Source organism: Aythya ferina, assembly GCF_964211825.1.
Source record: "Aythya ferina genome assembly, chromosome: 4".
NCBI lineage: Eukaryota > Metazoa > Chordata > Aves > Anseriformes > Anatidae > Aythya > Aythya ferina.
This window is the reverse complement of record NC_140300.1, coordinates 19172007-19192320: the sequence shown is the minus strand read 5'-3', so window position 1 is coordinate 19192320 and position 20314 is coordinate 19172007. Positions and strand designations below refer to the sequence as shown.

The 20314-nt window shown below is 38.2% G+C and overlaps 1 protein-coding gene across 3 annotated transcripts; it reads right to left on the bottom strand.

Moving 5' to 3' along the window:
* On the bottom strand, positions 1–20255 carry PI4K2B (phosphatidylinositol 4-kinase type 2 beta). 3 transcript variants are annotated; one of them, XM_084516492.1, is made up of 10 exons: positions 20053–20255; positions 14581–14738; positions 10071–10271; positions 9361–9492; positions 7886–8039; positions 6850–6917; positions 6406–6505; positions 5057–5190; positions 3893–3952; positions 1–1675 (listed from the first exon to the last, which is right to left on the bottom strand). In XM_084516492.1, the coding sequence occupies exons 2-10, from the start codon at positions 14713–14715 to the stop codon at positions 1502–1504; spliced, it is 1158 nt and encodes a 385-aa protein (XP_084372618.1). In that variant the 5' UTR covers positions 14716–14738; positions 20053–20255; the 3' UTR covers positions 1–1501. The 3 variants fall into 3 exon arrangements, with proteins under 3 accessions (XP_084372618.1, XP_084372617.1, XP_084372616.1); XM_084516491.1 differs by lacking the exon at positions 20053–20255 and adding an exon at positions 19907–19928; XM_084516490.1 differs by lacking the exon at positions 20053–20255 and adding an exon at positions 17184–17603.
* Positions 20256–20314: the final 59 nt, after the last annotated feature.

Below are 20314 nucleotides of genomic sequence, written 5' to 3'. Positions count from 1 at the left end.
TGCATTTTCAACTATGACATTTATTTTCTTCAGTCGGACGTCTGGTACATAAATACCTTCTTTAAATTTTAATAAACTGTTTGGATAAAAACAAATCATGGAAAGTTTATAAAGGTGGTCATTTCAGTCTCATTTTGAACTCCACCGCACAGTAAGTTTTACATTTAAGGCTTAAACAATTCAGTTAATCAAGTGAATTGCTAACATGCTACATTAATATTTACATCCACTCAAAATTATATAAAATACAAGCATTTTATTATTTGAGTTCAACAGTATTGCTTAGAATTACAAAATACAGCAATGTCTGAAATACTGAAGGTTTCATAAAAGCAGCAATTTTTCTCCCATTCCCAGTCTTCACTGTCCAGAAAATTACCAAAATATTTATCATGTAACATAAGCCACGGATCTAGAAGCATGACCATCAAGTCTTAAGACACAACTTAAACACAAATGAAAATTGGCAAATAAGCATGACATTGCTAAGAGTCCAATTATAAGTCTCTGTGCTCTATGTATTACAGTTTTTTTTTTCTTCCAGTCAAAAAATAATAGTGTGTTTGGATAGAAACTCAGAAGGCAGACAGGCTTTGAGATGAATAGTGCTTCTGTCATTAACAGTGAAGAACCACTTTGGTGACTGATGAACACATTTATATTCATATTGAAAATCCAACCTGTAACATTGTGCAATTCTTCTTCATAGATCCATCACAACAAAAATCTCACATTTTCTATACGTGTAATTAAATACACGAGTTCTAAAAGCTACAGGTGAAGCTTCACCCTTTGAAATGTACACTCAGTTCAGTTTGTCACAGTAGAAACTGTGTGTACTTACTGGGGATGAATTTTGCTATAATTCAACTGAAAACTATTTAACCATTTTTGGTCCCCATGTGCAAAAAAAAAGTCTACATGAAGCATATTTTCCCTTCTCCCTTTCTTTCACTTGTGTCTCTATAGCAGTTTTTTTTTATTATTATTTTCTTAAGTGCATGACTTTTTTCAAGTAACTAGCCTATGAAAAATCTACAAACAGCTTAAAACATCAGGAAGAAATTCCAAGGAAAAGCATTTTCACAAAGATAACATTCTGCACTTTTTTTTTTTTAAAGAGCATATAAAAAGAAATTGATAGGGTTCTCACATTTATACTAAACAAAAAGAATTCCTGTTGTATTCAAAAGTAGTTTCTCAGCATATGCAAACTGTGCATCTTCCCTTTAGTATTATTCAGAATACATTAATTTAACCTATAAAAATACAGTATGGACAAGTTCTTCTCATTCCCTGACATATGAATTCACAATTTTGACACAAAAATTGTAAACTTATTACATTCAAAATACATTTCTTAAGTCTTTTAGAATTTAAGTTCTGAGGTGTCGGCAGTCGGAGCTCTTGGTATACAGCAGAAGTACATTATTGCAGAGCCTTTACACAGAAGTAGCTTACTACAGTTAGAGAAGCTTACTCTTCCCATATATTTCTGTTGCTACCAGGAGGAAAAGAAAGGCTTCCTGCTATGAAAGGTCTGTGTGAATGCGTTACTCAGATGAACAATTCGGCCCTGACTTCCAGTGCTACTTCGCTCCACAATCACACGTGGCATCTGAACAAGCTGAATGGGACTTTTTCCATCCTTTAATGCCTGAGTAAGGTTTAGTATCTAAAAGAGTAAAAGCAGGTGAGGTGAGGGCACACAAGTTCATCTGTGGCTAACAGGCTTATAGGTTTAGCTGTCACTCATTTTATTCAATAACACAGTCTTCTACAGAATTGATTTATCAATTCCAAGTAGAAATACCTTATTTGTTAACATTGTGACACCCAACTGCTATTTGACTATCTTACTCTAATTATGTTAATACTCTTTCAATTTTTATAAAGTATTGTAGACAAATCTGTAAGTAAATTACTACTTCTAAAGCTTCAGTACTCACTACCCTGATAATTTACTCCATGTTCAATGTTATCCTTACTGTAAACTACAGCAAGCATTCAAATTCAATTTTGCTGACATACTTGCATTAGCTGTAATCTCAACCCCTTCTTTTCCCCTCTGGCACAATGTCTGTTTCCTTGTGCAACTCACTGACCTTCTGTTCATTTCACACTTCCATGGCTGAAGAACCCTGACAGAAAATCCTTAGCATGGCTTAATGCAAATCGGCTCTTCTAGAAACTCCTCTTTTCACTCACATTTCCTAAGTTCTAAGGCAATCCTCCATAGGATTCCTAGGATCATAGGATCAGTTGCATAATTGCTATATTTTTGAGAATTGTTTTAAGCTGGGTTTGAAACTCTTCCCAGAATTTTTCCCCTGCTTCACAACATGCTTCTAATGACTTCCAGTTCCTCAGATTTAAAGTCACCTGAAGCCTGACATACAAAATACATTGCTCTTTATCATTCTTATGTTTATCTACTAGGTTCTTCTTTTTTAACAACGTATTTTAACAGGTATTTTAGTTAAGACTGCTTTGCAGAATAGCCAATTACTATCTTCTTTCATAATCAATCTAGTTATCTGACTTTTCTATAAGCTTACTTGAAACATACTTTGGTTTTTACACCAAAAGCAAGTCTAGATATCATTGCTAGAAGGCATCCTTTGCAGTGACACATTCTTGCAAAGGTAGAAAAGTTTTTTTTTAATTCTAAATTTTAAATTTTTAAATCCACTTCAAGAAAAACGTTGGAAGAAAGGGTCCACACTCAGCCTTTTTAGGAGATAATAAATTTAGACACCCTTAGCTAGATCTCTCTCAATTAGAGAGATTAGCTTTTTCCCTGTAGCATTTTCTTAAATAACAGATTCCCTGTAGCCAATCGACTCATCACAAAAAAGCCACTTAACCCAGTTTAAGATGAATACTTCAGCATACTTCCACCAACTGCACAAACTTCTCCAAATAATTATTTCAGAAATAACTATTAATAATTAAATGGAATAAGGTTTGTTGGATTTTAGCTAGCACACACAACTAATGTTAACCAAGACTATGTTTAACTAAGAACAGTAGTCTCGTACAAGGCACTTCCTGGTATAGGAAAGAAGGTCAGATTAGGCCACTCCTGGAACTGTGAATGTCTGCCTTTAAAGTACCCATGTTGAATTTCAGAATACAGAAGTCAGTTTCAGTAAATTCAGGGCTAAAAGGAGTATTAATTCATCTAGTCCAATTCCCTTGTTTTCACAAATCACTGGCTTATGCCTAGCTTATTCTACAATGAATTACATTTAAGTTTTATTTAAAGCTTGTTTTCTAGCATATCACACCAATTTTAAAGCAGCAAGGAGATGGAGAAAACCTCTTCTTCCCTTGCTTCAATTGTCACCAAATTTCTAATCTGGAAATACCCGAGTTACTTTGCTAATCACTGGTTCTGACATCTGCTAGGATGAAGAAATTCTATTACCTTATTTCTTCCTTGTAAGACATTAATGAAGTTAATCCTCCAAAATTAAGACATATTTAGTAACATACCTAAATTCCCCACCATTTTTTTCCATGACTATTACGACTATTCTTTGGTGGGTTGTTTTTTAAAACACCTTCTAAGCATATACAGGTATGTACATCTCCATTCCCCACCTCCAACCGCCCCCCCCCAAAAAACAAACAAACAAACCTCCAATTAACATTTTAGAAAATCTGTTATAGAAGAAAAAAAAAACAAACAACAGTATGTGCTGTTGTCTTGAGTATATGCCAGTAAGAACAACCTCTAGAACAAAATTTAGTCTTAGATGAAAAGACCTTCAAGTGTCTTTCAAATGTATAGGAGTTTGTGTCCCTCCCACCCCCAAGATACAAAAATTAACATCTGAGAAGTGACGACATATTAAATATATAGATATTTTTTAAAATGCAGTCTTACCTGCCCCCTCATAACAGACATTTGGTTTTCAAAAGTAGCCTTGTCAAATCCTTTATCAGTCTTTGTTAAAAACAAAAAAGACACACTTACTATAGAAAATGACTCATTTGTTTTCAGCTATGCATTTGGCATGCAAATGAATCATATTCTTCTTATGCATGGTCATATTTGCCAAGACAATAAATTTCAGAAGAGTCCACTTATTGCAGAAAATTTGCATATATGAAAACGAACAATTTACTATATCATAAAAGTAGAATATATCAATAGAATATTGATATAGAAAATAGAAAAGTAGAATATATCGATAAACACCATTTAAGCCAGCCTACCTATGTATTAAATGCCAGTGTTAAACTACTTGGACCCACACCCTTACTCTGCAAATGGAACACCACTTCCTCCTCCAGTTTTATTAAATCCTTCAAATTCTATTGGGTTTAACAGAAAACCCAGAGTCACTTTGACCGTAGATGAGTCAGATGCAAACATTAGTGCCAGCATTTCAGGATCTAGCTTTCAAATTACTGCTGCATTTTCATTAAGTTTGAAATTACATATTTTTTTCCACCCCGTTCAAGTGGAATAATCCAAATGATCATGAGATACATTAGTGAATATTACAAGTTCTCTACCAAAACACAAAACTGTTTACGGAATGTTTCAGACAAGGAGATTCCATTACACGTCAATATTGTAGCACAGTTTCAGTATCTTTAAAATAAATTTGACAATATTTTCACTTGAAAACTCATTTAAAATAGCAATGGTCAAGATTTCAGTATCAGCTTTACACAATAAAAGTATGTAAAAGGTATACAGGTACTGTAAGTTATATTAAACGTAAGATATCTTGGGCTGATACAGTTTAAGTGTATACACACTACAGAGGTATGTTAAATGGAATCGTTACAGACATTTGTGATATAAAAATTAACTAGCCTCAATTATGTGATACTTAAATATATAAAAACATAATTATGTTCTCAGATGGGCTGAATAATCACAATGGTGACAGTTTCCTCTAATTATATAAACCCATGCCAGTATTAAAGCTACTTCATGGCATACACAAGTTAAAATCATAACAAGAAAAAACAGCTAAGACTTGAAATGGAACAGTTCGGTACTTCACTAACGCCAAATTCGGGGTACCCTACTCACCTTAAATAGCTCATGAAGATCTTCACAGAGATCCTGTACGAAGTTCATATCAGAGATGCGAGGAAGAACTAAGTCTCTGGTCTCCTGAGAGAAGGGAACTTGTGCTTGAGGAAGCCAAGCCCAGTGAAAGGGATCTAGACGTAGGTAAAACATATTTTCAGATTAACAACAGGCAAAAATTAAATTTTTCAATGCTTACCACTGCTGTGTTCCCTCCCAAAACTTACAGTAACACACACTTTTTCACAGCATTGCCTGTTACCACACATACCTCATCTGGATGCAATTACAAAAGCAGCTACTTAGCTTTTTTCCAAACAGTGAAAACATATTTTAAGTATTTAGTTTAAGCAATAACTAAATACTGTAAACAGAAGTAGAGACTTTCTCCTTGTGCAGTAATGCAGTTTCCTCTGGAATAAAATAACGGCTACAATCAGAAACCTATCAGATGTTCAGTTCATACTGAAGAACAAAGAAGTACCTATTTTTAACAGTCTTTTGTTTTTATTAAGATGTCTTTTTCTAAGTACACTGAGAGAAATATTCTGAACTTTTCACGTAGCTGCTATTAATCAGCTTTTTCAAGAGAAGGCAAGCATTGCTGTGTTTCCTCCTACCTTTAAGGGAAGGAGGCATTGCCATGTCTGCAGAATTGACTGTAGCAGAGACATACCTGGGACAGCAGCTATTGAGTATCAAGATGTCTAGGACTACACAGAGCTGTGAGTGGGGTAATTAGCTAGCCTTTTACCCATAAAACTAGCCCACACTTAAGTCATAATTACCTGTTTGGCTAATAGGTCAGACAAATAATTGTAAGCCCTGCCAGGCACTTCCCTCTAAACTCTAAGTAGTCAGAGATGTTTTCAGACGCAATCTAGAATTATTAGAAACGTCAATATCCAATCTGCTTGGCCATAGTATTAACTGGAGATTGCTAAGCTAAAGCTGAAGACAAGCAAAAACAACATGCAGATTGTCTGCTTATTCACTTATAACAGTACCCTTAAAATACTTTTGAAATAGGAAATTTGCATATCCTTACACTCAAGCCATTTTCTATGACATTAAGAGAAAAATGTGAGAAACACTTATTTTTTCAGTTCCACTACCAGTTTACACACTGTTCTAAGGGTTAAAAAAAACACATTAACAAGGATGGAACTGCATATACCACTGCAGAAATATAATTTGTTGATAACTTTCTGAAGTAAAGTATGCCATTATGTAAAGGTTCAATATATAACTACAGTGATGGGTTATAAAAGTAAGGAACTATGAAACCAGACTGCAAATACTTATTTAGAAGTTACTCTCCCAAAAATATTGAAGAATGCAATACTTACATGCCCTCCACTCATCAGGATGCTTAAAAGGAAATGCTAAGCCATTGTCAATTGCAGCAATTTTAATAGTAGATTCTTCAGTTACAGTCCACTGGATATCCTAGGGAAGGAATATTTTAAAGCGGTGCTTGTGTGATTACAAAAATAGTGATATACAATAAAATACAAGATAATCACCACAGAAATAGCTGTAGAAATGTACTTCAGAAACAGCAGACAGTTTTATTACTATAGTTCAAACTAGAAAAGAAAAAAGAACAAATAACTTCCAGCAGTGCTCTGTTCAGACTAGTCAAATCCAAATAGCGTTTCCATTCACTTTGCCTAGAATAATTTGCAGTATCAGATTTCTTAGGACTATGTACCAGAATTAAAGCCATTTACTTAATCCCAGGCAAAATCAAGATACAGAACAATTCAGAGTGTTTCAGAGTATTTTCTTACCTTATCTGACAGATCAGGCCCATCATCTTGTTTATCATATCTGACTAACCAGTTATCATTACCTCTGTCTTTAAACAAGAAAATGCATGTCACAACATGTCATTTACAAAGTAATCAGCATCTAAAATTATATAAAAAGACTAATATTGTAAACTGACGATTTACCAAAGGAGTCAGGCAAAACTGTTCACCTCCACCCACTCCCCCTCCCCCAAATCAACAAGTCTTACCTTTAATAAAACCTTTAAGGTAACTGATTTCCTGGAATGACTGAAAATTTACCAAGCATTCTTAACTATATATTACTTCTTTAGGTTCCCTAACTGGGTGAATATACAGTAAAACATCAATAAAGAAATATCCTTGGGTGCTGGCATGCCTGAAGAACACTACAGATGCACAGCTCAGGTGAAGCAACAAAGGAAACACTTTAATAAAACTGCCTTTGCATTTTAGAGGAAAAATAAATCACCCACAAAGTCAAAAGATGAATCTCAGCTGCTGAGTGAAAGAAACATGAACCCAGGAGAACACAGACACATTGCAGCTGTACTTCAGTGCCTGGTCACAATGAATACAAAGCATTTTGCACTGATGTGAAAGTGTGCTGTTAATGGCATCCAACTTAGCATAAATAAAAGGAATGGTAGTTGTGGCTTCTCTTATCCTGAAACCCCACCATCCCTTAACCTAATTTGGGGAAACAGCTAGTTAATAGCCTACTGACATAACTGAAGTATCATGAAAGAAGTATTTGTTTTTCAATTCTTAAATAAAAAATATTGTTTGGATATAGTCATTCTAATATTTAATGTTGATCCAACACAAAGTTGTTTGGATTTCATCATATTCTAATATGTAATGTTTGCATCTGAAGTTCTGTGGTTTTGAAGAAGTTTTAAATGCAGCATTCTGGCCTTCACTTGCAAGACAAACATTTGAAATGCGTTAAAGCCTTCATTGATAGCTTTCAGTCAGCATTATTTACAATTTCTGTATCAAGAGGATAGGGACATACTGCAGGACACTATGATACCTGTATTTCTGATGACATAATCTAAGATAACCAATCTTTCAAACTGTGACTGGAATTCTTTCCGTGTGTTTTCAGGTAAAGGATCAGTTTCAAACTTCCTGAGCCAGTAGTCAGCTTCCTTATATCCTTCAACAAACAGCTGGAAGGAGCCAACCTGAAACATTAATGAACTGTATTTGGAAAACACTCCCACATAGGCCCATTTAAATAATTTTAACATTAACAGAAAAATTGAAAGGATATCCTTTTAAAGTATATAACACTGGAAATATTACACAGAACCACCTAGCAGGAGTGATATACATATAAAAAAAAAAAAGATTAAGTGTTCTCTTTTTCACTCCTAAATTCTAAAAGACTTCTGTCCTTAGTATTTTTTTTTTTTGTTTGGTTTGTTTGTTAATGTGTTTTTAAGTACTCACTGAGTTTACCATGAACAAAATGTAGCCAGAAAGATCAACATAAATGAACCTCTGGTATTATGAGCAATATTTCAAGAAAAGAGGAAGAAATACAGTCTATTCTCTTTCATTGGGAATACTTGGTTTATTAGTTCACGGGAAACTCACCAAAATTTACAGCAGAAAATTCTTCCTCTCTGAAAAGCGTTTATGTTCATTGATGAGACCAGCAGCTTTAGTTATTTTTTTCCAAGACAGATACTTTTTGCATGAAAATTGGTGAAATACATTTCCCAAGAGTCCAGGGAAGAAAACTACAGGTGGAATAGACTCCATATATGTGGACAACAGCAAAGATGCTCAAGATTAAAATTCAAAAGAGGGATTATATTTGAGACATAAAACACAGAGAGATGCACACATGCTGAGATGTGGATGAATATACAGTGTGTCAAGTAACCATGCTGATACCAGCTTGTATAACATGTCACATGAATCAAAATTGCTGGAAATGACAAGTACCAAAGCTGTGCATAATCTGTGTTTTAAAAGATTAGGAGTAGACACTGTGGTGAGATTCTGGGGATACAAGAAAGATGTGAGGTTTTTGTCATGAAGTAATGGACACAAGAAGGAAGGTAGGATGAACGTAACAATAGGATACCTAAAAGAAGAAAACAAATAGAAGGGGGAGAAAGATTTAGGAAATATGAAAGAAATAGATAACTATCAATGGGAGAAACAATTACACAATATAAAAAAAAAAGACACTGAAGGGAATATCACTATGCACTCAAGAAAAGCAGAAAGTACAGTATTTTAATGTGCTTTTCTCCTCCAACAGAAAAACTAGACTGCAAACTGGTATAAAAATTGGCTGGATCATAAATATAGTCTAAGAAAAGAAACAATGTAATACTGGTCAGGTTTTGCCTAGTAACAGTTATATCAACCATTAATCTTTCAGAAATAGTTTTTTAAATAGGCAACAAGTTTTTTCTTCTACTCTTTAAGGGTTTTTTATTATTCAAGGTTTTGTATGATTAAGCACAGATCACTTATCTTTAATCTTACCTTAGGAGGTAGTCCAATTCGATTAAATTTTTTACCAACTTTTGGCACTTTCTCTAAAGCATATTTTTTTCCTCTTGACTTTGCACGATCTATTGCACTGTAATTAAAGGTCTCACTGACAAGCCAGACAACCTTAAAATATGAAAACATCCATTACAAATGATAAAAACACAGCACAGTTCTTTTTCATTTTCTTTATAGATTAACAGAAAATTTTATGCTCAGTTGCCAAGAAAACAAGAAGGAAGCATCAGGCATTTCTAACAGGCAAGTTTAATAGGAGAAGGTGAATATTTGCTATTTTACATATCCCAAACAGAAATGTGATGAAACACATTTAAATTGGAATCTTTATATGCTGCTATTTGCAATCCTGATGTTTCACTGTTTCACACCAAATCACTAAGCACAAAAATACAAGAAAATACTAAAAGCTAAAGTAACTCAAAAAAAAAAAAAAAAAAAAGAATTAAGCTCTCAGACTTACCCTGTAAAACAAAAAACATACAGCCACTGTCTGTTTTCATACACTGACTGTATCATACAGTCACTTCTATGCTAAACCACTGTACACTAGGACTTAAAATAGTTTGTAACTGACTCAGGGCTAAAGCATGATACACAAAGATGTCTTCACAACCACAGTCCAGAGACCGACACAACTGTGACCGTATATTTGCATTCAATAATTTATGTATTTGAACTTTTACCTTAGTTTTGGGTACAACTCCTAGCCCCAGCTTGTCATCTACAAGATAGGCACCAGCTTCAGAGAGATATCCCTGATTTGGAACGAGGCAGCCTCTGCCAAAGCAGCAAGGACAACAAATCTTGTGAAAATATTTGGTCCATTTTGGATTTAGATGTCCATAAGGCTCTTCAGATTTTGGTTTGAATACTCCAATAGTTTTCTAGGATAAATAATATAAAACTAAACTAAGAATGCTTTAAGTTGCAAAATATTAACCAATACTTTCAGTTAAATAGCTTTCAAAATAATTTTAAACACTAAACATTGCATTTTACAATTGCTATTTTTAGATAACATCATAAAACTATATCTAACAAAATATATATAAAAACCAATATAAATCTAATAAATAAAAAGACGATAATAATAGATCTAATAAAAGATGTATCAAATAGATGCGTCACCAAAGGCTTTTCTAGAAGTAGCACAAACTCAAATTAAACTCTTTATAACAGAAAATCAAAAATAGCTAACATTTACTAGTTTTACAAAATTAAAAAGCCTTTAGGCCTTTTAGAATAAAAAAGAGCTTTTAAGAGTAGCTTCAAAAAGCAGTTTCAGCCTGATTGATTGATTAGACATTCCAGATTGATTAGATATTCCAGACAGAGACAAAATGGTTCCAGGAAAGCAACAAATATACAGAATGCAAATAATCAATTTTTATATTTTGTATTCATTTTATTTATTGCTTTTAGTTAGAATAGATCAAAATAAAAAACTGCACTTTGCAATTCCAAAGAGTGGTGTAATTTACTACTGCTGTAGATTCCTTGACTCGATGCTGACAATTCATACCATCAGCCACTATTTTCATTGGAGACACTGAGAAAAAAAAGCTTAAAATTACTCAAAGTTGTGTGTCCAATTTTGGACATTATGCTTCAAAAAATCTGTGGACTAACTAGAGAAAATTGAAAAAAACAATGAGCATAAGCAGAAAAATGTGAATAATGAAAGATTGTATGAACTGAGATTGTTTAGTCTAAAAAACAGAGAATGGGACACAAAATGAACCATGCAACAGCTTGCTATAGAGAAACAAACAACAACACATCTACTGTTAATGAAACAAGAAATCATACATGTATGCTTAAAACCCAGCAGATAAAATACAAATAAAAACTCTTTTGAACCAGACTGGAACAAAATTCTGGGTTGTGCTGTCTCCGAAACAGGATGCCGCTAAGAACAGGTTAGCTATGCATTCATCAGGAATCCTGTTAATGCCTGTGCTGTAAAGCAGGATTGTCTTAAAGAGGTGATTTCTCAAGGTGCCTCCTACACGATTTTATATTTGTTAACCTCAAACTGCAAGATTATTATTACACTGAAATGTATATAACCTTCCAATTATGTGTGATAAACTCTAGCCTGATGGTGCTACATGTATCTAATAAATATTGAAAACAACCATTTAAAATATTTTCACATAGTAATTTTTCTGAATCTTTACAAAAAAAAGTGACTCTCCCAATAAGTCAAACATTGATGGTAGCCGTACCACAGTTTTCATAGCTGTTTTACACTACAAGACATAAATAAGTTTGCTGGCTGTCAGAAACTAGCATCCTTCTGCATGAACTGCCTGTTCTGCTAGATTACAGAGATGAACCAGCTAGTTGTTCTGGACCTGCCTTTAATCCTTCTTTGGACAAGATTAGCTACAGGGAATTTGCTTCATTGCATTTGTAAACAGAGTACACCAGCCACCAGACACGAGTACAGCACCTGTCCTGTCCATCCGGTTGGATTCATCCCATCAACTACCAGAATAAAGAAGTTATAAAATATCACTATTTGCATTCATCCTATAAAATAAGCTTCCTATCAAGAGGAAACAAAGTGACAAAAGTTCCCTTACGCTTACAACATGCTGCTATCTGTGATTCGAAGAATACCTTCAGAATCACAAGCAAATTCTATGCAAGGAACCACTTACTATTCAATTTAGGCCTCCACAAAAGGCTTTTATGTTTACAATAAGCATTCTCTGTAACGCGACAGTGTGAGATGCAAACCTATGTTCTCTGCACAGAATACATCAGTAATTGGCCTTTTAAAAAAGTCACAATGCTTTGGAAACTGAATGTACTTGGTATACTACTTTAGTCAAAACCCCAGCGTTAGGTTTAGAAATGTTAAGAAGCTATTTAACTATTCCCGGTGAATCACAGGTACCTGCCTGCTCAAAACAAAGCTGGCAGCTTTTTGTTTCCCAGAGACACAGCGGTGTACGTGGTAGTATATGCCAAGCCATTCATATCTCCTTTCTGAGTCACTCTCTGGGTAACACTTCCCGCAAATTGAAGGCTCCAAGAAGGAGCTTAGCTCATTCCAGTGCTCACCTGGACCACACTGTGCTGTAGCATCAAATCTAGGCATGTTTTTGAAGTTTTCCCTGAAGTAAGAGCCACTGCTGTTGAGAACCAAAGTAAAACCAGACAGCTCAGTAAGTAGATAGCCCAGCAGGCCAGCCTTCATTGTGCAAGCCAAAACCAATTTCTAGACAGGCTCCATTGACATTCCCAGTTAGCTAAGAGGTGAACGGTCAGAAACACCTTGCAGAAGAGTTTGTGTTTGCAGCAGACAATCTCTTTTTCTTTCCTGGTTACACAGTAAGCAACAAATGCAGAAATATTCATCATTTCAGCAGGAGTGCTGCTGAAGTACTGAACTGCTGCTTATCAGCATACAACTATGCCAATAAAATACACAAAGGTGATCATTTTAATTAGACAATTTTAGTTTTATATTTCTGGAAGAATCAAATCAGTAAGATGACCTAGTGGCAACGTCTTAGCTCTAACCTGGTATTAGCGTGGGTAAACACTGCAGAAGCTGACCAGTAAGAAGGGTGAGTGCGTCTTTTAATAAGCTCTTTCCCACGTAACGAGAAGATTACTCAAGAAGAGTAGGAGAAAGCAAGTCACAAAACTGGTCTGAAGTAGGATGATGCAACACTCTGTCAAACAGGATATGAAATCCATTCTACAAACGGGATCCATTCTAGTCACAGTAGTGGCAAAATGATTTTTTTTTAATCAGACCTTTAATATGGAGAACAAATTTAGATAAGGTTTAAGCGCAAAAAGAACAAAAGCAAAATTCAAAGCAAGGTAGGAATTCAGTATTATTATCAGTCATGCTAGTAAATACTTTCATATTTTGCAATGAAAGCTTTCTGGCCTCCCTAAAAAAAAAAAAAATCACTGATTTTTTAGTTTATGTTTTCACTTCTCTTAGACGCATTCAAACCAATGACCTGCATGAAGTGGGGAGAGGCAAGCACGTCACTGCTGGGAACAAAACCAACACTTCACTGCAAAACAGAAATGAAACCAATAGAACCACCATGGAAGAAACAAAGAAAAAAGGTGCTCCATCCTAAACACTATGGTTTCAAAAACAATGCTTTCTTTCTCATTAGCCCCTGGACACTGTGAGCCTCAAGCATCTGCTGGTCAAAGAGCCTGATCTAGAACATGCAGTTCTTGGATTTTCTAGAGGTAGTTCTATCACTTTACATTAGAAATTAATTTAGAATGAGAACACAACATAAGTTATTCACATATTTATTTGAATTAAGCCAGGTAATCACTGCCTCAAAAGTGTAAATGCCATCATCAGAAATCTGGCATTAAAACAAGCTGGACATCTACGAAAAGTAGGTGGCAGAACAGGAATATATTCTGTACTGACCAATAATGTGAATAAAGGTTAAAACAGAAATTAAGCTAAACCCTAGACAAACGGGAAATGACCTGTTTGGAGATGCAGGAAATCATCTTGAAGGTGTTCTGAAAACCTTGAAACTTGAAGTGTTACAGCTTCCATGCCTACCTCACATAGGATCTTCAGAATTAACAAACATCTACATCTAAGACCAAACATTGTTCATGGAACTTAAAATTGGATACAACAAATCATCAAAGGTGTACGGAACGGTCTTTTTGGTATTTGCTGAAAATGTTTTGGAGTCCTCCACTTTTTGGAACAGGTCCATAAGCAAAGTATTTCTGATTTAAAGAAAACAGTGTCAAAGTATGTCTGAAGTGTGAAGAAATGTGTCATCTTATTAAGGAATTCTACCCAAAAGTTACTTTTCAAGCAATCTATTCAGGTAACTAACGTCTTTGTCTCACAGTAACCTTAGGATACCTCTTCGATGTTATCGTATATATTTAAGGTACCATCTAGTACTAAGGGAAAGAAAAGGAAACAAAAACTACCAAGTTAAGATTTAGCAGACAAATACAAGTAAAAAGGCAGTTTTGGTTGTATCACTCATCTTGACTGTCTACCAATCACATAGGAGCAAAGAGAAAAAAACATCCTAAATAAAAGACAATTAATTTTGGTATACCATAAAGTATTAAGGATTTTAGGTAAAAGGCCTTCAATTCAAAAGGAATTTATAAGTTTCATTTTAAAATTAGTTGTTAGAGTCTCTGAAGTATTTTGCTCACCCCTTTTGGGTCCTTAGCAAAGTAGCTCCCACTGGACCCTTGAGAGATTCTTTCTGGGAAAACTCCACACTCTATAGCTTGCTCTGCTCTCAGAATGATTTCTGCAAATTCTGGATCATCCAAAAATGTATTCATATCAACAGCGTGTCCTGTGTGCCCTGAAAAAATAAGGAAATAAGCAATTTTAAGTGCAATTTACACTAAGAATGAATAACAACAGAAGTAAACACATAGAAGAACTAGTAACTTTCCCTGCTAATGCCTTGTCAATAGCAGGCTGAAAAATCCAGCCCACTAAATCAGTGCAAGCTTGCCCACTGATTTACCCACATCCAATAAACTTCAGCCAGATCTACAACACTTTTACAACGTTTGAGACTACCCTTGCAAAATGTTTATACTTTCCAATGATTTTTTAAAGATTTATTTACAGAATTAAGCCTAAAAAAAAAGGAGACAAAAATCAAAAACACCCATAAAAATGGGTGTTTGAATGAATGAATGAATGCACTAAAGATTTATGTATTGCTTTTATTAAGATTTGTAGAAACAGCTAACAAAGTGAACTTGTCCATTATCCACTGTTAGAATGGTATCACATTATTCAGCTCACAGCTTGGCTAGCATGTTCGCTAACTGCTCCTAAGACACAATGCTATTCACAAAGCAGTATGCTACACCTAGAGCTGACAAGTGGTATCCACATCCCAGTCATGCACAGCATGCCATCACCATTCCAGCATTAAAGCACCACTGCCTACTTGTACGACTTCTTCGCACACCGACTAAAAGATCAGCTCTACAAAGATACGAGACATTTAGAAAGTTAACTGGAAAAGCAGTTGGTAGGTGTTAGAACTTGCATTACTCTTCAAACTTTTTCCATTTTTTTTGGGTGCAAGTTTTTAAACTGAAGATTTCTGCAACATATCTTTAGGCTAGCTTTCTCAGAATTCAGTTTTTAATTCCTTGACATTAACTCCAGAACCTATAACCATAAAAATCCTTACTGTCTCGGGGAATATATTCTTCAGTCACGTGTTTTCTTAAATTAAATATAACTGCAGGAAGAATGTATTAAATGAAAATTTTTTAAAAAAATGTTATGCTGTATGCTCAAGATAAAAATATTTGAAACAGGATTTGTTCGTGTTGCTACTGTGCTACTAGAAAGCCATCACTACGGCGACGGGGGCGTACAAAAACATATGGCTGAAAGCAAGGACATCGGCAGTTTTAAGAAGTTTCCTTTCAGTTTACCAATAATCCCCAAATGAAAATAAGCAGCTTGACTCGGAACCAGTGTCTATTGAAAGTGGGAGGGTCTTCCAAGTTGGTTTCCTTCTTCAAAGATTAAAATAATCAAATTTTCCACTGTGAAAACAAGTAACAGTCACTTTTTGTTTCTAGTACAGTCTCTGAACTGAAGAGTTGTTGAGTGTTCAAGGTTCTTCTTGCAACAGCTGTGAAAATGACTCTTTCCAGTAACCCCCAACTGGGAGACCAGGGCTCACCCCCACAGGCTAACTGTCCATCTAACTTGCCTCAAGTTAGTTCACACGAGGTCTGAGGCTGTGAAGCTGCTGTATTTGAACAAAGACATCCCAATGACACTTGGGTGACAACCCTTGTGTATACTTCAACCTGCTCCTCCATCAAGTTAGCAATGACATAAGCTAAACCAATATATTTTGTCAGTGTAGCATGACAGTTCCTGTAATACTAAACTTGCTTTATACTCTTAACATTAGTAAGGTAGTCCCTTCAACCAATCTTTTCCTATGCATGTTCTGACCATAACTGTATTATGAGAACAGTCTCGGTGTTGTAATAATAACCACGAATAACATCTGGTGCATTTGTTCCACGTGACCCAGGGAACAGCAGGAAAGACCCCTGTACCTTCAGGTGTCTGACAGGCAGAAAAGGCGAGGACAGGGAAACGAGACTGAGAGAAACGATGCTGCTGTAAGATTTTCTTACATGGTCTCGGGTGGATCTCAAGAGCTCTGCATTCACCATCCTTACTGCCCCAGCAAGGCAAGGCACATGCCTCTTGTATCCACTGCGAAATGTTAAGTACTGTTTTTTTCTTGTTTTCCTTATGGTTAAACACAGGATGCTAGCAAAAACTCCCTATGGCTACCCAAAGGAAAGTTACTAGCATAGCTTTTTTTGCTCAAATTGGTGGGGAAGGGTCAGTTGGTTGCTTTTAGAACGAACTGTTCTTCCAAAACAAACTTTCTTTTTACTCCTGTCTCAGGCAAGAAATCCTACAGTATGATTAGGACAACACATCCTGGTCAGGGCCACAAACCCCTCTCCGAAGAGCTAACCCCGAGGTGTCCATCTGCTTGCAGAGCCGTCGGGAAGCTGAGAGCTCGGAAGCCGGAGGAGAGGCAGCAGGCAGCGGCTGTGCAGGTTATCCCCAGCACCTCACCCCGCACAGCAGCCGTGCTCGTTGTGCTTCTCGGTTTCATAACCGAGCCCGCCCGTTTCGGGGCTTTCACCCCCGTCCCTCTCCCTCTGCGAGGTGGGATCCGGAGACAGGGCAAGACAAACGCCGGGCAGGTCCCGCAGCCCCGCCGGGTGCCGGCACCTACCTGCGGCGCGGCGCGGCTCCCTGCCCCAGGAGGGCCGCAGCAGGGGCTCCTCCTCGCCATCCCCCTCGGCGCCTTCCTCCTCCTCCTCCTCCTCCTCGTCGTCGTCGTCAACCTCCCGCGGCTCCCCGCTCAGCCTGACGGCCCCGCCGGGCGCTGCTCTGCCTAGGGCCGGCGGCCCGGCGGGAGGCGGCGGCTCGGCGAGGCGCAGCAGCGGCTCCTCGGGCTCCGCCATGAGGGGACGGGGACGGGGGAGGCGCCGCCGGGCTCAGGCCCCTCCGCCGCGCCCCATGGCGGCCTCGCCGCCACCGCCGGGCCCGCCGCCGCGCCGCGCATGCGCGCTGCCCGCCCCCGCCGCCTCAGGGGGCTGAGGGCGGCGGGGGGAGCCCCGCGGGTTCCCCTCACGGCCCGGGGCTCGAGGGTCCTGGGGGGAAACGGAGCCGGGGAAGCCGCGTGGGGACGGGGAGGGGCCCGCTGGGGGTGTTCGTGAAGGGGGGAAGCAGCAGGTGCTAGGGAAGCGGCGCTGTGAGGCAGCGCTGCGCGGTGCTCCTCGGGGAAGTAGCACCTATGGGCGTCAAAACGCAACAAACAGCCCTGAAACGGCTCCTTCAGCTCCACAGCCGAAGCTGGATGGGCTCCTGGACGCCTCTTCCCACCTTACAAGATGTTCTGCACAGGCCGCAGAGTGCAACTTCCCAATGAGGGAAAACAACACCAGCATATCATAATTATTTGCACCTTCCCACAGCCGTCCTGGCATGCTCTAACTGGAAGAACTCAGTAAAGTATTCACTTTATATCACCCATCATACCCCACCACACTGTGACCTGGACTCAGCCTCATGCATGTCCCTATACAAGGGCATTCTTCCTTAGCACAGCACTCAGAGATGTTAGTGAAATACGGCACAAAAATACATACGTGGAGTTCCTTTACAGAACTGAGGCTCTGGACTGTACCAGGAGTGAGGCAGTTCTCAGCTAAAACAATAGCATGTGTTTATTATTCATTATTCTCATAATTATTCATGCCATAATGATTCATTCTGTACATTACCTGGATCATGGAAAGAAAATTACTTTGCTCAGTTACTAACAAAATAAAGCCTTGCTGAAATACTTCACTCGTGTTTGTTTTGTCTCAGATTACCTGTCAGCAAGTGGACTTTGGAACAAAGTTGGGTTGTTACGTAATTACTAGTATCTGTAACATTTGTTAAAAGCTGTTCACATTTGCATTTCTGTTTCCATTCCTCTCTATTAAAAACGAACATATTCAGTCAATTATGATTCCAAATGAATAGGCATTTTATGCCCAGTAAACAAGTATATGAAGTATACAACAACTGGATGCAACATGCAGTGCAGAAAATTGTCCTGCTTATTTCCTGCGTGAAGCAAGCAAAAAGGGCAGAGTAAAATGAGAGACCTCTTAACATTTTGCTCAGCAGATCATTCAGGAAGAGTGCCTCTCCCGTTAGCTACAGTAGTTACGGGTGAGTTGTTAGTATTCTGTTGAACAGCTCACCCATGTGTTTCTAAAAGATTTGAGAGTTATTTCTCTTGAATAAGGTAAACAAGAAATAACTCATCAGTTATTTCTTCTGCTTTAGGGATCCATCTGCACATGCTAGTGTACGTGTACATGCACTTAACGCTTACCTTTGAGCTATTGTAATGAGAATTCCGTAACTTGCCCGTGTTTTGGTCTCAAAGCCTTTACATTGCCTCAGTCTTCAATGGTTCAGAGTTCAAGTGTTGCAACAGCTCATCATTAAACAAAACACACGCCACCATAATAGTTATTAACAAACAATTAATTTTAAATCTGAGCAGCTAACACTCTCAATTAGCTACCTGGACTAAAATTACTAACAATTAAAGCATGCGAATAAGTTTGATCATTTTCCTCATGCTGACACTTGTGCCTCTATCATTCTAGCCCACTGGCTGCATTCTCATTTGTTTATAATACCAATCTGAGCACCACGTCAAAACACTGGAACGGGACAAACAGAAAAAAAAAAACAGCGACTACATGCACAAAGTGCACTTTTTGCTTTAGGTGAGCGCCCTCTTGTGATCCTTTCAAGTAAAGAACAAGCCGAATAGTTCTGTTTCTAAAATAATATTAATACAATGCCTCATAACAGTCCAGATGCAGAATGACTACGGAGACTACGAAGCAGGACAATTCAATTTGCAAAGCTCTTTTGTGCTGAAAGGGGTAAGAAACTGTGTTAATCACAGTCGCAGCTGACAATTCAAACAGGTGTGTAAAATTACTCAGCCAAAACACCTGACAGATCCTAATCAGGGTAATTAAACATACAGAATCAAGACGGTCACCGTGTACTTTTCTCATGTTATTTAGCCACCTCAGCTTAAAAGTGTAAAACAGAAGAATCTGATAAAACTTCATCAACAAATTCAGTCGACCAGGCATGGGCTGGTTAAGACTAAGCCCTGGAACAAACACACTGTGTGTTTAATGTGCCTCTTCGTTTTTTTGCATGCCAGCCACTGGGTACTTCAGCAAAGCAAAGGGCAAGCTGCCAGCCCCCCGGTACAAGGGTGGGTAGGTTTCTGCCTGCTCAGGCTTTGCTGGCAATTCCTAGCGAGGGTGCAAAGCCTGTCCCAGATTTCCAACTGGCTTAACTGTCTATTTTCCCAAATAACACAAAAAGGAAGAAAAGGGGATCATTCCCAGCAGCATGTTTCCCTACCTGTCATGGAACTTTTGCCTTTTTTTGCTGAAGTACCTTGCTCAGCTAGGCCCGGCCTGGCCTGAGTTTGGCCGCGTGATCACACCACCTTTATTTACCACAGACAGCTCGCAGAAACCTCCTGAGGAGCAGAAGGGTCTCCTTACCCTGCGAGGCACCTGAGGGGCGTTACGTGGCTGTTCTCTACCGCTACGCTTTTTGGGGGAAGCAAGCACAGCCCGGCCAGCTCTCCGCGGCCGACAAGTCTACCTCCCGCGGGGCTCGCTCCCCGAGGGCCGGGCAGCCGCCGGCCGCCCCCCCGGTCGAGGAGGGGAGATGGAGGCTGGCGGCGGCGCGGAGCAGCCCGCAGCAGCCCGACACCTCTCGGCAGCACCCGGAACGGGCCCGGCCTCCACCAGGGGAGGGCCG

Excerpts from the sequence above, each read along its gene's own strand:
- PI4K2B (XM_084516490.1), bottom strand. The coding sequence starts at position 17,415 with ATGGCGGAGCCCGAGGAGCCGCTGCTGCGCCTCGCCGAGCCGCCGCCT. Across the intron at positions 6,918-7,885 it reads TTATGTCATCAGAAATACAG|ACAGAGGTAATGATAACTGG; the intron begins GTATCATAGTGT and ends TCTTGTTTAAAG. Across the intron at positions 5,191-6,405 it reads TCCTGATGAGTGGAGGGCAT|ATCCCTTTCACTGGGCTTGG; the intron begins GTAAGTATTGCA and ends ACCTACGTCTAG.